Raw genomic sequence first — 15,640 nt, forward strand, 5'->3', positions numbered from 1 at the left:
GCTATCAAAGCAAATGTGTTCTATAGCTGCAGAAAATTGTTGGCTTCAAATAAATAAAAAAAAATATATATATATATATATATATATATTATAAATAATTAACTGAAAATAAGATTTATTAAACATAAATAATAAAATAATTTTTTTTAAAAATTGGGCAAATTTTTTAAGTTAAAAAAAAATGTTGAATACATTTAATCAGCCATAATTTCTTTATATAAACTGAATATTAAAATATTAAAATATTTCCTTCAATTCTTTCACACTCTTTTAATTAATTCACCTTCAATTTATCCATTCATTTCTCTAATGAACTGTAGTGCATTGTTTATTAACTTATTTGCTTCGAATACCTTTTCTAGTACAGAAATTCGTAACAAATTTCGCATTTCATCCCAAATTTAGTGGCAGACAAAAAGGGATAACTGGCAGCAAAATATTTTTAGGGCCCATTACGGAAATAACAAGGTAAATATATTAAAGATGGCAGAGTAATACTCCGTCTTTTATTTAGCAAACAAAAATCTTATTAGGTGCTCAACTTTAGCCATATAAAATAATTGTAACCCTTTTTTAAAGTAATTTAACACACACATAGACATGGTGCTATATGTGTGCTGTGAGTTAGCTGTCTGTGGCGCATTGATACCATTAAATGAGGGTCAGATGGAGGTGGGCGTGGCCACATTTCATGCCACTTATCAAAGGCAACAATTTAGGTTAAATACTCATTAATATTCCGGTCTGCGAAAGTTTTTGCCAAATAAATTTATGCCAGCCGCAAGGCACAAGACACAACAACAACAGCAAAGCATAACAAGAGTATGAGAAAGCGAGAGAGAGCGAGCCGAGACACTCATACACACGCACAGAAATTAATTTGGCCAGCGCCAACGGGTCGAATGTGTGCTATAGCCTACTTTTAGGCGAACTTCTGCTGAAAGCGGAGCTGGCAACAGTGAACTTTGTTTCGCATGCAATGTAAATGATAATTGGGCCCAATGTCTGCTGCCAAATGAATAATTTATAAATTAAGCACAAGGCAACTTGGCAGCAGAAAATAATAATACAAATAATACAAAGAAAAATGAATAAAAATAAAAATATAAAAGCAAAGCGGAAGCGCATTTAATTTGCTTTATTTGATGTTGCGAGCTGCTGCCACTAAAATGCCAATAAATTTGCCGAAACAACAATTTATTGCATACTTCGAAGCGCTGCATGTGTGTGTGTGTGTGCTTTTAACTGCGATTTATTTATTTACCGCTCCATGGCGAATTTTTCGCGACTCTGATAAAAATTTGACATGCCAAACGAGTCGAGGCGGTAGCTGCCCACACAAAATGACAGGATATTATTCAATTGAATTCGTTTTACATGCATGAAACTACAAAAATAATGAAAAACGTAGATGAAACAGATTGAGAGACTCCTGATCGACCAACAGATATGCTGTAAAATAAATTGAATGTTTGCTTTTCAATATATGCATATACAAAGCGAATAGATATAAGAGTTAAGGCACGGTTTTGAGGTTTAAGCTCCTGGCTTGCCTTTGAATGTTGTGTTGGCAGTGCTTCAGTGACAAAGTCAGTTAGTAACTCTATCTAGTCTGGCTAGTAACTATATCTTAGAGCTCTAAAACAAATAGTAAAAAATTAAATAAGAACTATGAAACGGTCTGAAAAACTATCTTTATTCATTTTAAATACTAAAAAAAATTGAATAACAATTATTATTATTTTGTATTTAATTTTAATATAAATGAAATTATAAGTGAAACAGTAAAAGCTCAGAAAGAAATATATATGATAGTATCTAAATGTATTGGCATAAGTATCTAAGTGTTTACTTTACTGAAAGGCAAGTGTTGAACTGACTTAACTATAAAAGCTGATATGAAATATAGTTTCTAAACGCAAATACCAGCTCCTTGGAAACTGAAATTCCTAATTATTTCTTACTCAAAACCGAGCAGTAAGGCAATAAGCTTGCCAACTAAATAATGTCAAATGAATGCCAAACAAATCAAAAGTTCTACTTTGTAAATGTCTCTTGTGAGTATGAAGTATGAGTATGAAGCTAAACCCATATAAATTTTGTCATAGGTTCTGCTATCGTCATAAAATAGTTACAAAACTTACAGGGTATTTTAAATGTTTTTATATTTATATGATGTGTGATATGATTGCAACAAATGTGCGGCAAAACGCTTTTGTTTCATGTCGCTTCATTTCCGTTTTTTTGTTCGATTCATTTTGGTTCACTTGATGCGCGAAGAGCGTACTATTAACATGGCTCTCGGGTAGCGCACAAGCGGACTCCATATTTATATATACGTATTCATTTTGGGGCTTATTAAATGCGCATATTTTATGCAACGGGCCGACAAAAAAGAGATACGAGACCAAACAAAAAAACTCATTCATAATTTGGTTGGCCCGCGGGCCCTAACTCCGGCTGCCACTCCGATGGGTAGCTTGTTTCGATTTTTTTCTTTTCTGTTCTTGCTCCTTTTGCCTAATTTGTTTGAGTTGTTAGGCAGCGAGTGGGTTGGCAAGGGCATACTGGCCCGAGAGGGGCGTGGCAGCCCAAGAAAACTGAGTGCGGAAATTGTTTTGTGGCTGGCAAAAGTTTTTCGTATGAAAAGCAAGCAAATAAGTTTATTTGAGCGCAAGTAAATGAATGTTAAATAAAACCTAACTATGAGAAAGACAGAGAAAGAGACGGAGTTGGCGGAGGAAAGATCTGCTTTCTAAGACAGTTAATCAATACATTAGCTCATAACTGTAACTTAAATACTTGACTAGTTACTTAAAGCAAATATAATTAGAAGCGGAACTTAGTTGAGTAGTTTTGCTTCGTTCTGATGCAAGACATATGGAAAGATGAAAAGTTGAATTAACATGAAAATCTTGTTATTTATTTATGAGTAGGGAATACGAAAGCATTAAGAATCAATTAATATTCTGTCAGAAAATGTTCTGAAGAGCATATGTTTTTTTTGGCATATATATATATATATAAATATATGGGATTAAGTCTAAAAACCTTTAAGCAAATATTTGCATACTATTTCAGAAATGAATTTTAGAAAGTATAAAAAAAATATTTAATTGAAATTAAATTTATATTTCATATTTTACATATTTTTTAAATTTGTACTTTATTTTCTTTAGTATTAATATTTTAATATTTAATATAAAATATTTCTGAAATTTATTTACTAAAAAAAAAATAAAAAATACATATTTATAAGATTGATTTTCAAAATATTATACAATTAATTAAATAAATATTAATTAAATGTATTTAAAAAATATTTTATAGATTTGATATTCAAATTAAATATTACAAAATACTCTCAAACGTTCTATAATTCATAAATGTTCAACATTTCTATGCTCTTAAATCCTTAAATTTGTTTGACAATATTTCAGATTTTTTCGCTGTAGAAATATTCATGCTGTTAGCAACACTTGAGCATACATTTGACTATGCTAGCACTTGGCAACACCTTAGCGCCTTTCACCTGTAGCACCAGCATCAATAATAATACGAAAAAAGAGAGAATAAAATGCTGTGCGTTTCAAAAGTTTCTTTTTCGATGGCAAAACTTTTGCCATAGACTCGCATACTCTTGGAGGCCAGTCGGTCTGTTACCTCAGCTAAATGCACCTCATTACTGTGCCACACACACACACAGTTGTGTGCATATATATATATATAACAAATACTCATATGAGGCATTTTCTATGGCATATTTGCAATTGCAGCAGCACTTCAACAAATGTGAGAAACTGCACTTCAGCAGCTGCTGCACAAACAGAATGCCCAAGCAAACACACACTAACCACACGCATACAGACACCCACACACTCGCATATACAGTGAAAGCACTTGGAGCATGGTCTTACCTTGTGCATAGGTCCACTTCAGCAGTATAACGATGAATACGAAACGTAAATCCATTTTACAATTTTTTACAGTATTTCGACTCGAGATAAAATGGCTAAAAAAGCGTTGCAAAAGCATTTATTTGCTTGCCGCACACACACACATAGAGCGGCACAAAGGATCGCCAAGGATATGAGGTTTTTCTTTTCTCTCCTTTTTATATATTTTTTGCTTTTTGTATTTTTCGTTTTACAAGTATTCGTATTCAATTTTTATTGCAAGTTTCAGCTGCAAGCTTGCAACTGGCCGGCATTTACAAGACGCTCAGCATTTTACACACACTCAGCCACACACACACACGCATCGCACACGTATATATTGAGAGGGGGAGTGTGTGTGCAGGCACTTTGCTTAAATGCTTCCGTTTCCGTTTGCTTTTGCGTTTCCGTTAGCCACCAAAATCTTGCGGCTACCACCTGGTGGCCAATTGAGTTTCGCATGTTTGCGACGCCTCGCAAATTAAATAATTAAAATACACACAGAGAAACACTTCTACTCTCACACACACACAAAACCGAACTGCCAGAACGAAACGTTGCCAAAAAATGGTTTGTTTATGTTTGTTTTGCTTTGCTTAGCTTTGCTTAGCTTTGCTTATTTTGTCTTCTGTCTGTTTGCCGTGCGGCAAGTGGCATATGGCAGCCTCTAGGCGCGTGGCATGCTCCAAAACCGTTAACCGTTGGCGGCAGTAACCAAAACTCAACTGAATGCCAACGGGACAACAGTTTACAGTTATGCCTGCCTGCCTATCTGCTTGCCTGACCGCCACACCCCCCCAAGCTGCCGTCCGCCCAGTGGTGAGTTTTTCCAACTTCGTTTCGTTCGCTTCGTGCGGCATGCAACATTCGGAGTCCGAGCAGCAAACAAATCAGCTGTTCGGCGGGCAAGAAACTTCCTCTAATTACCAAAATTTGAAAAAATGAAATTTCGCTACATTATTTAACAATTTATGAAATATAAATTATTTTAAATATTATAAAATCGAATTATTTATATGAAGTTTGGTTATTTTTGGATTTAAATTCTTGAAATTTATCAAATTAATATTGGAAAAATATATAAAAAAAAATAAATCAACACTAATTAATTAATTAACTATATTTAAAAATAAATAAAAAGGAAATATAAAAATATATATTCAGCAAATATTAAATATAACTTTTTAAGAGAAAGACTTATAGAAAAAAAATAATTCAAATATGATTTATACATAATAAAATAAATTCTACAAAAATCAAAAAAAAAAAATATTTAAAATTTACTTGTAGTTTTTTTAAATTAAATTAAATATGTTTAATCTACTTATAAACATAATAGCTCTTAGGTTCATCTAATCAACAAATAATTAAATCTTTATTATTTATATATTTTGTTCGCTTAAAACCCTTCTAAACTAATTCAAAAAAGTCTACATAATTTACATAAAAGATTCCATTGTCAATTTTCTTTCAGTTTGTTTGTCTTCTTGAAAAGATTCTCAAAAACGAAATTTTTCAATATTTATAAAACTTATTTTTGGTTAGGTGTCTCAGTCAAGCAGCTAAGCTCGATACCATGGACTTACATACATTTAATATATTCTCTTTCAACAGTTATTATTAATTATTCAGCTCAGCTTAAGATATAAAAAATTTTAAAATTTAAATTTCCTATTCATCCGGTAAAAATTGTTCACGTATATATAATACAGTTTCCTTATCAGCAGTTATTACTTCCTGTATACCCTATTAGCTGGCACGTTTCGGTTTGTTTATTATCAACGACGAGCATAAACAACATTTGTTGCTGAATTCAGCCGGCTTTAGGCGAATTGTTGAGTCTGCGCATTGGCTCCTAGAGTAACACAATGTGATTTTTCGGAGTTCGGAGTTCTTCAAATTCCGTTGCTCTCAGCGCTGACAAATCATAAAATCCTGAGCACATTTTCTTACTCAGAGAGGAGGAAACAGAAAAAGAGAGAAATTTTTTGCAAAAGTAACGAGTGGCATTTTTGAAAATATGTGGGTGACGAAAAACCGTTAGATACCAATGCATGTGGGTTGAGTATATATTTAACTTGAAATAAAAATAAATAATAAAATGAGGTTTGGCAAAATAAAATAAAATATACAATAAAATAAGAATTAAATAAATGTAAGATACACAAAAAAATTAAATATAATTAAATAATAAATAAGTAAAAATAAAACCAAAAAGTAATAATACTTTAAAACATAAAAAATTATAAAAAGGTTTTTCTAGTACTTTGTGAATTTTTAGAAATATATTTTTGTTTAGTAATTAATATTAATATCAAAACAAATAATAAAATTATACATTTTATATAAAAAAATAATAATTAATATTAATATTTATATTTATAAACAAACTATTTATTTTATTTAACTTTAGCGTATATAATTAAAATGGTTTAAATTATATTAAATTTTAATTATATTTAAAAATCCTACTTTAAAGTATCTCAAAGGAAAGGTTAAATTGTAGCCATTGATATATATATGATTTGTATCAACCTTATCCCTCTAAGTGTCACACTTTTCTAGCTTTAGCATCACTTCTCGATTCTCACATTTCTAGCCGTTCACATCATTCTTAAAGCCCCGCTCAATGCCCTCGTGGATAGCTGATTCAATTGATATACCCACATGCTTGGCCCAGTTAATTGGAATCTAATGTCATTTCCATTATGTCAAGCACAAGAACCACAATCAAAATTAGCCCCAGCGGCTTGTGGTTGCGTTTTAAAAGCCCACGAACGAACCAAGCCAAGCTAATCAGAGTTCTACTGGCCCTCTTCAAAGTGGTGGAGGTTGCTATCTGCCTGCAGCTACATAAACAACAATTAAAACGTTACAAATTACACGTACAAACACATCCTTCAAGGAGACAGAGTCGAAGGGAGAGCTCCCTGAGCTATGCACATTTCTCAGAGTTTTTCTTTATTTTTTTTCCTTTTTTTTGTGCTTTGCTTTGCTTTGCTTTTTTCTTTTCATGTTGCTCGTCTATTTTCTTCAATTATTTCCGATTATAGCAGGTAGAAACTTCAAATCCACATTAATTGCTATTTTACCAAGCTCCCACCCCACACACCCATCTCTATGCAGTGGCTTTAAAGTGCTGGCAAGAAAAATAACAAACCTGAGGTCAGGAACTGATTTTCCATTCATTTTCTTCACTTTTTCGTTTCGCAGCTTTTGCTTTCCTTTAACTATGGCTTGAGCTACAAAAGCGAAAAGATAGAGAAAAATTACGGTGGACGACCCAGTCAAGGAAGTTCCATATAAGAGGGTGGCAAAGGTAGAGGGGGGCTGAATGATAAACTGCAATCGAAGGACGTTGACTGAATGATAAATTACACTTGACAATGGCCGTTGGCAAACTGTGCGTGCGTGTGTTTGTGTGTGCTGCGTAACGTATGTATAGCATGTCCTGTCTGCAGCAGTCAACAGGAGCTGTTGCTGGCGTCCTGTCATAAGTTTACTTTTAATACAAAAGTTTTGCCCACTGTTGAAAAGTGATCACAATGATAATTACACAAGCGTAGCAGTAGATGGTGGTGGTGGTGCCACTCTGAGCACCACCAAGATTTATGTGGCGGCATGTGCTGGTCAGCTAAGCAGCAGGCTGTACCAAGAAAAGAAAAACACTGAAGTATGGCAGGCGAGTGTCGAGTGTGTTTTTGTCAGCTAAACAGGGACGCACTTGAGGGAGCTGAGAGTTGGAGTTAGGGGGCTGGCGGGGGTAATTATGATGCCTGCTAGCTGGCAGACTGGAGCCTTAGCCCAGTTTTCACTCATTAAGGATATCCGTGCAGGAAAACAATGCCAAACTCGAAACTTGGCTGCGAGACACAAAAGCCGTTACAATATTACCGCAGCCAAACACAAGAGGGCAACGCACAGGCACACCCACACACACACTCGCACATAGGCACCCACACACACAGCCGCAATTTGCAACGCCTCCATTTCATGGAGCCTGGCTTTTAATGCATTTAGTGGCTGCGGTTTTTGCGCTCACTGTGTTTGCTCTTTGGCGCGCCAGAACAACAAAGCAACACACACACACAGAGACAAACACCCACGCACACCCACACAAACAAAAACAATACAAATTTATTTTTGCAACCAAGCTCAGCTGCCCCGTCGCCCCACTCCCCTGACACGCCACCATTCTGTGTGCACAGCCGGCGGCTGAGAACTTGAGCACGGAAGTTCCGGCCTCACGGCCCCAAACTTTGCTCTGCGGGTGCTACTCTGCAGGGTATCTAGAGGCCGGGGGTAGACGTCAAGTAGATGCCTGCGCACTGAGCGGTAAGCCCAAAGCGTGTTAATTCGTTTGCTTTGCTATTTATGTTTTATTTTATTTTATTTTGTTTTGTTTTCTGTGCACTTTATAATTTCATTTCATTTCATTTATTTTTTTTTTTGGGTGTTTTCCGAATTAAAAGTTCTCATTCAAATTAAGTAGAGCCGGAGCTTTACAAATTATGCCAAAAACTTGTAAGTTTCTTGATAAACAAAATTAAAAACTACAAAAAATTTATGAAAAGGCAACAAGTTTTGATGGGATTTTGCGAGGGCCGAAAGTGCGAAGAGAAAGAGAGAGGGAGTTTGAGTAACAGAGCGAAGGCTAAGCTAAGGCACCTTATAATGTTTGTATAAATTTAATTTTATATTTTATATGTTGAAATATTCTAGAACGTTTGTCTATCTATAATTAAATGTCACACTAAATTCAATGAAAAATACTTCTTTTCATTCAAAAATGTTATCAAACAAAGTAGTGTTGCCCAGTCAAAGTTCTACAGCGCTTAAAAAAACTTGCATTAAATTGTTTTCATACAAAACTAGAGCCATTTTTCTTAAAGAATGGAGTTCTAGTAACTTAACCATAAATTCACAATTAATTATTTGACAAATAACAAAAATACATTTTCAATTTCAAGGCTTTCAGCTGTGATGTTAAGTATTTGTTATACTATATCTGTGCCCTAAACTTTTCTAGCTAAACTATTTGTAAAAACTTGGCAAAAGTACTTATAATTCCCAAACACACACGGAAGAAAAACAAATGCAAAAAGCTCTTGAACTTTGAGTGTGATTGATTGCAACTGAAGGTAATTGAATAGCCGCAGCTAGAGGAATCTGCGCAGAAGACAAGAGAGGGAAAGTGAAAGTTTGGGTCCCAGACAGTCGGCAGACAGCGAGAGCTGCTGTCAGGGAAAATCAGTAAAAGCGGAAAAGGCATAAATAGCACAGCGAAGCGCATGCAAATGTGAATTCAATCTGACATTAAATATGCAACGATTCGAGCTCATAAAAGCGACTGAGACAATGCAGCAAATCATAAAAGAAAGCCAGAAGAAGCTGAGGCAGAAAAACAGCCAACTGAAAGATACATTTGTATCTTAAGGGTTGCTCTCACAGCCACTTAACTGCAACAAATCGTCAAATAAGTGGAAAATATTGCAGGCCACAAAATTGCCGAGCTTATCTGTCTAGCTGCAGCTACAGGGTGTGTCAGTGGGTTGGGAGGGCGTCTGAGGCACAAGGAGCGGCAAGCAATTCCGATGACCTCTTTAAATATTAATACGACGTCTTCTGATTGCACTGGGAATTGTGATTGACTTTTTAGACCTCGAAATCAGCGACCCTTTACAAGTCTCTCAGACACCCCTCTTGAACTAACCCCCGTGTTAAATGTTTGCTGAGGGGCATCGTCTGCTGCTGCTGCTGATATCCAATAGAAACAATTCAACTGGTTGCGCTCCTTGTGCCCCTGGGGACTTGCAGCAAAAAAACTTTGCACTAGAAAATGTCTTTTGGGCTAAAGTTTTGACGAAGTTTCTTTGTATTTTTTTTACTTTACGTTCGATTTCACCTTTTGTTTGAATTAAAACCAATAAATTTTGTATTCTATTGTTAAATGTTTTTTATTTGACAGCTCGATTTGCTGGCAGCCAATTAAAAGTGTGATATATATAAAGAAATATCTATATATATATCTTCACACATTTCATATGCAGCGGCAGCAATCGTTGGCCACGTTTTCATTTTACTTCCTCAATTAAGCCAATAAATTGTGACACATAAAAACAAATTAAAAAAAAAAAAAAACAAATAATTAAATAAAACACGAATCGCGCAATTAAATGTAAATTTATTTAAATCAGCGCTAAAATTAGTTGCAAATAAACTGGAAAATTACATCAATAGGCAGCGTAGCATAGAGATTGCCAGACCCGGTATTGAAGTTAATGATGATGAAATGGCATATGAATGACAGCAGCTTGGGCATAATTTTAATAAATATTTTTATACATATTAAATTAATTTCTATATATTTCTTTCTATATATATACTTAATGCATCAATTGTCATGTGTACTTATACATATACTAAGCATACTAAACCTTTTGTTAGTTTTCTTGACAGTCGAATTGTTGTACTTTTCATAGCTCATAATAACAAACATATCAAAAAATTGTTGTATCAAACAATTTGACAGATTAATTGACTGAGTGACGGTCTGATTAATGTCAAAGTACTTAGCTCAATCTGAGCTCTTAAAAACCAGCTTTTTAGCTTCTTATATAAATAATAGTTAATAATCAAAACTCTTTGTTCTGATTGCTTAATTTAAGAACAGTTTAAATGACAGATTGATTCGTTAAGAAGACAAAGCATTCAGCTTTAAAGCCAAGAAAGTTGAAATAATTAAGAAAAATAAAATAGTATTTCTATATATTTTAAATCAATCGAAAATGTTTAAAATTTATAAACTCAATTTTAAAATTCAATCTACATAGAATTCTAAGAAAAAGAGAGGATTATTCCAAATTTAAAACTAAAAGTAAATGAATAGAGCGAGATTTCTGAAGCTTTTATAAGTTAGAGTTAGGCTTAAAAGAGCCCAATAAAATCCAATAAAAAAGATATATGATGAATATGTGAAAATGTCAGAAACTGAGAATCAATTGATTTGGGCTTCATCTGAATACCATTTGCCTTGAGTATGGGCTTCAGATTGTGATGCTGCTCTGCTATATCTACCTTTAAAGAGAGATGAGTCTCTGAACATTCTTCGAGCTATATATGGATTGTAGATAAAACTCAGAGCAGAAGCACTTTAACAATAAGTTTATCAGCCTGAATCAGAAATCTCTGGTATCTCATCTACTCTTACTTCACTAATAACAGAAGTCAATTTACATTCGTTTAGTTATTTTTATGTCAAATCATTTTGCTACTATAAATAACATATGCAAATATTTATAAAAATCTATTTCAGCACAAGTCTGTCTTATTTTATTTGCAATTTTTACTTTACTTTCTGGTTGTTTTTTGGGGTTGCTAAATGAACATCGAGAGCTCGTATATCGTGTGCTCGTGGGGCCCAGCGAACTGTCTGCCATTTGTGGATGGCACTTCAGTTTTTAGATGTTCTGGCATCTCTATGCCACACACTCCCTTAATTCGCATATATGTATATATCCAGAGAGTTTTATGCCCACTTAATAGTTTTGTTTGTGCCCCGGGCCGAGGCAAATGACTAACCGAAAACTGGGAAGATGCTCGACTCGGGTCTGTTCTGCTTTGCCAAGTGCTTGGTAATTTATGGGCTCGAGCGTCAAAAGGCAGACGGCTGGCTACTTGACAGCCGCACACAAATAACCCCTGACACACACACACAGAGATGACTTTTGGTATGTATTTAGGTTTAAATTATATTAAACGTGCCAACGTGGCATGTGTCCCATCTCAAATAATGCTCGACGCTCGCTAGTTAAATGAGCAAATGTTCCAAGTTCTGGTTGCGGTTATCTGTCCAAATTGTTTTCATAATGGCACCTCATAGAGTACGTGTAGCCAAGCCTCAGTCCCCACGTTTTAGCCCGGCTCTAAAATAAAATGCACATTTATCATGAACTCCGCCTGCCTGCCACAGCTCGATTTACATTTAGTGCATTGCGAATGTCAAAAGTTGGAACTGAGCAAAGTTTTCCCCAAATATTAGCCAGCCAACAGCGAGCGACCCCAATGGCCCAGCGGGTAGTCTAATTTAAATTGGTTTGTTTTGTCTGTGGGCATTGCGCTTTTTTTTCCAGGTCCCCAACAATTGCGACACACCCAAACACACAGAGCTAACTAGTTGGGAAATACGCTTACGGAAGGTATTTAGCTTGCATTAAGCGGAATAACCTATGTGAACTGAAGTGCTAGTGTAGATATGTGGCTGAAATTTGGCAGAGTGACGTGTTTATGAAGCCAATTGAATATGTGTTGGAGAGAAAGAGTATGAATAGGTATAATCTAAGTTATGATCAAAATATGTCATGATATAGGGTTAACGTGAATTAGCTTATTGCTGAAGTTTTATTGCTAAAATTTGGTATGACTGCTTGATGACTAAACTTGCCTTAAGCAAAAGCAGCTCATGGCAGTACTTCTCCAGTTATGGGCAAAATTTATCATGGGGGTAACTCGAAGACTAGACTATCTGCAACTATCCAATTGAACTATTCTATGCCCAGCTATGGAAAGAGTTAGTTAATACCTGGGACAACAGCTCGTATACTTAATGTTTCAAGCTAAGACAACAGCTCGTATACTTAATTATTCAAGCCAAGTAGTATAGCACATCCATAGTTCGGCTTATCAATTATAGCTATTCATGTTTTGCATTTGGATTTCGTCTCGCAAAAGTTTTTACTGCTCGTGGGAGTTGCCGGCCACAATGGGGCTTAGGGACTGGTAGGGCGAGGGGTAGGGGCGTTTTGGTAAATGCTAACGTTTACTACCTACTCGTATATGCGATTCCTTTACATTTCATTTTTTGACTGCGTCGAGTGAAATTAAAATGCTTGTTTTCACTTTATGCAAATTTTCTTTTAAAATAAAATGAAACGCAAGGGGCAGAAGACACAAAAAAAAATAAAAAAAAAAAAGGGAAGCGATGCGGGAGAAGGGCTGCAGCATTCGCAGGATACTGCTGAGTGCCCAAATATAAAAAAGCAGTCGGGCAAATAAAAATGGCGCGTATTTACGTTTGGGAATATGTAAATAAGAGTCCGTTGTATTTATTTCCTTCGGCTGCGTCTTTTTTCAGCATCGGCTCCCTGCGTCCCGTTTCACTTTTCACTTTTTTCCCTGGTGCTCTCGGGGCTTACAAGCTATTAAAATGTCGCTGCAAGTACTTAACTGCTTGATGTTGTCAATTTAAATTAAAACCGCGCCGCAAAAGTTGCAGCCTTCCCATGCCAGTAGTCCGACAAGACATAAGCTCCACACGCCGCTCCCACACGAACGGGCGGAAGCTGTCGAGCGGCTGCGGGGCAAATGGATATTTCATTAGCGAGCATGTGGATTAACAGCAACAAAAACTTTTGTTTATGTCTGCATTTCTGCAGTCCATATGCTAATGGAGCAGATCGGCCGCTCACCGAGCCAACGAGACGAGCGCATTGGGAAATTAAAAGTTGTTAGCTTCAAAAATGTTCTAATGTCTAGTCGTTAAACAGCGAGTGACTTAATGAGCAGCCGAAGCATAAAGTATTAAGTGTAGCTTAAAAAAGAAACGCATAAAATTCATATGAAACAAAATTTGCATAAATTAATGAACAGGTTAATCGTAAAAAGGGAAAAGGTTGCCTCACAAACATTTTAGAAACTGATGTAAAACAATTTCAGACCCTGTGAAGCGCTCAGTGAGACAAGAAAATTTCAACAAATCTTTAATTTAAATGAAAGTAAAAAATATGGGGGCTTAGCTAAAGTTGAAGAAGGCTTTTGCTTGTATGATGGAAGCTCAAGTTTTTGAGTACTCAGTAGAGCTAAGAGTCGGCTCACAATAATTTGCAAAATTCTATGAATGTTAGAAATAAGACTCATACTACTCTTTATTATTATTATATACTAAATTTACTTGGATTCTGTCATTAATTGAAGCAAAAAGATTTTTTTTAGCTTGTTCATATAATAGTAAAATCAACTACTGGAAGAAGGAATAATGAGGGAGCTGCCATAATACTTGTACTCTACTCAAAAAACATTTAATTTTTGATTATTCTCAAAAACCAGTCTATAGTAGATTTATTTTGCATTCTAAATATTAAAAAAAAAAATTAACAAAATTCATTTTATATATTGCTACTTAATTATATAAATTAAAAGAAATGAATAAAAATTGAATTAAAATGTCTCCAACTCCCTTAAACAATTTAAGCAAACCTCAAATGTTATTACATCAAAATGTCAATGCTTTAAACTTCCTTGATGCACACATTGCACCTTTCATTTCACACCTTATCTTTAACAATAAAATGCTTAACTGTAAACCTAATACAACTATATTTTTATGCTGCCTTCTGGCAGGGATTAGATAGCGCTCTTAAAGTACACAAAGGTGGCGATATGAGTTTACCGAAGCGAAAGCCCGCAACTTGAAGCTTTCAACAACTGCGCATTGTTTGTGTCTCTGTGACTGGCTCTTTATGATGTGTGTGTGTGTGTTGTGTGGTGTAATAAGCGAGGCGGCTCAAAGCATTTTAGTGCACACACACAGACAGAGAGACAGACACACGTGTTGAGGCACACACGTAAGCGCATAAAAGCACAGCGCGCACGTGCTTTGATTTTCTAAATAATTGCAGAGCCACGAGTCGCGGACGAAGTCGAAAAACAAGCCGCGAGCGCTGGCTGTCGGGCACATGATAATATTAATAATAGTGGTAATAATCATACGCACTGTGTGACGGCACTGGAAAAGAAAAAATCGCGCTTAATATGATTAATGCTCTGCTGTGCTCTGCTCTGCTCTGCAGATATTTACACGTAACGACTACACGGATTCCTTTTGGCAGACATTTTATGTGCTCAGCGAACAATTGCTTTGACATCGCTCAAAGACATTCCACAATTCACTTTCAACCAGCTTTCGCACATGTCTTCCAGCCGAAGAGCATTAATATATTTTAATAACTTTAACCAAAGTTTTACGTTCATAAATTTTCTTGGCGAAACTTTGCGAGCATTGTATATGCAGTCAGCCACAAAGTTTTCGCAGCCAGCGAAATTCAATGAACCAAGAAATTTGCCTGACAATTAAACAGCTTGAAACGCCAGAAAAAAAAACTTAAAAAACGGAGCAGAATGAGTAAAAGATTCTTACATGATAGTAAAGCAAAAGTTTATGCGCCAATTGGAAAGTTATGGCCGTGGCGCCCAAACTTATGCAACGGATTCCATTTTGCCCTTCTTTTTTTTTGGCAAAATACATAAAAGAAGCAATCGAAAGTTTGAAAAGCAGTTGCCGGGCCACAGGCGAAACTAAACGTAACTCATAGGTAGCAAGCGAATAGTAAAGCGAAGCAAAAAAATACAGCTGCATTGTATATTTATGCCTTTTGCCAGCCGAAGGTTGCAGCAACAAAAAATGTGCGGAGCTAACTGAATGGCAACAAAATGCAGCAGTGCAGAAATTAAAGAATAATATTTTCTTAGGGCCACAGCCGAAATGCAGGCGAGCGTAAAACCCAAAAATGCAAAGAGAAATCAGCGAATTTACCTATGAGCGCGACGAATATTGAATACTCTAAGAGATGTAGATACAGATACAGATACAGATACAAATACAAATAGAGACACAGATACAGATACAGATACAGATACAGATATAGATA

The 15,640-nt window shown here is 35.5% G+C and overlaps 1 protein-coding gene across 1 annotated transcript in view; it reads right to left on the reverse strand.

The window, feature by feature from the left end:
• Positions 1–4,068, reverse strand: part of LOC111595856 (roundabout homolog 2) — a 50,286-nt gene extending 46,218 nt beyond the window's left edge. The window contains exon 1 of the mRNA XM_030223366.1: positions 3,918–4,068. Within this exon, the coding sequence (XP_030079226.1) occupies positions 3,918–4,035 (118 nt within the window). The 5' untranslated portion in view covers positions 4,036–4,068. The remainder of the gene's footprint in view (positions 1–3,917) is intronic.
• Positions 4,069–15,640: the final 11,572 nt, after the last annotated feature.

This window comes from Drosophila hydei, unplaced genomic scaffold (genome assembly GCF_003285905.1).
Source record: "Drosophila hydei strain 15085-1641.00,03,60 unplaced genomic scaffold, DhydRS2 tig00000172-arrow-pilon, whole genome shotgun sequence".
NCBI lineage: Eukaryota > Metazoa > Arthropoda > Insecta > Diptera > Drosophilidae > Drosophila > Drosophila hydei.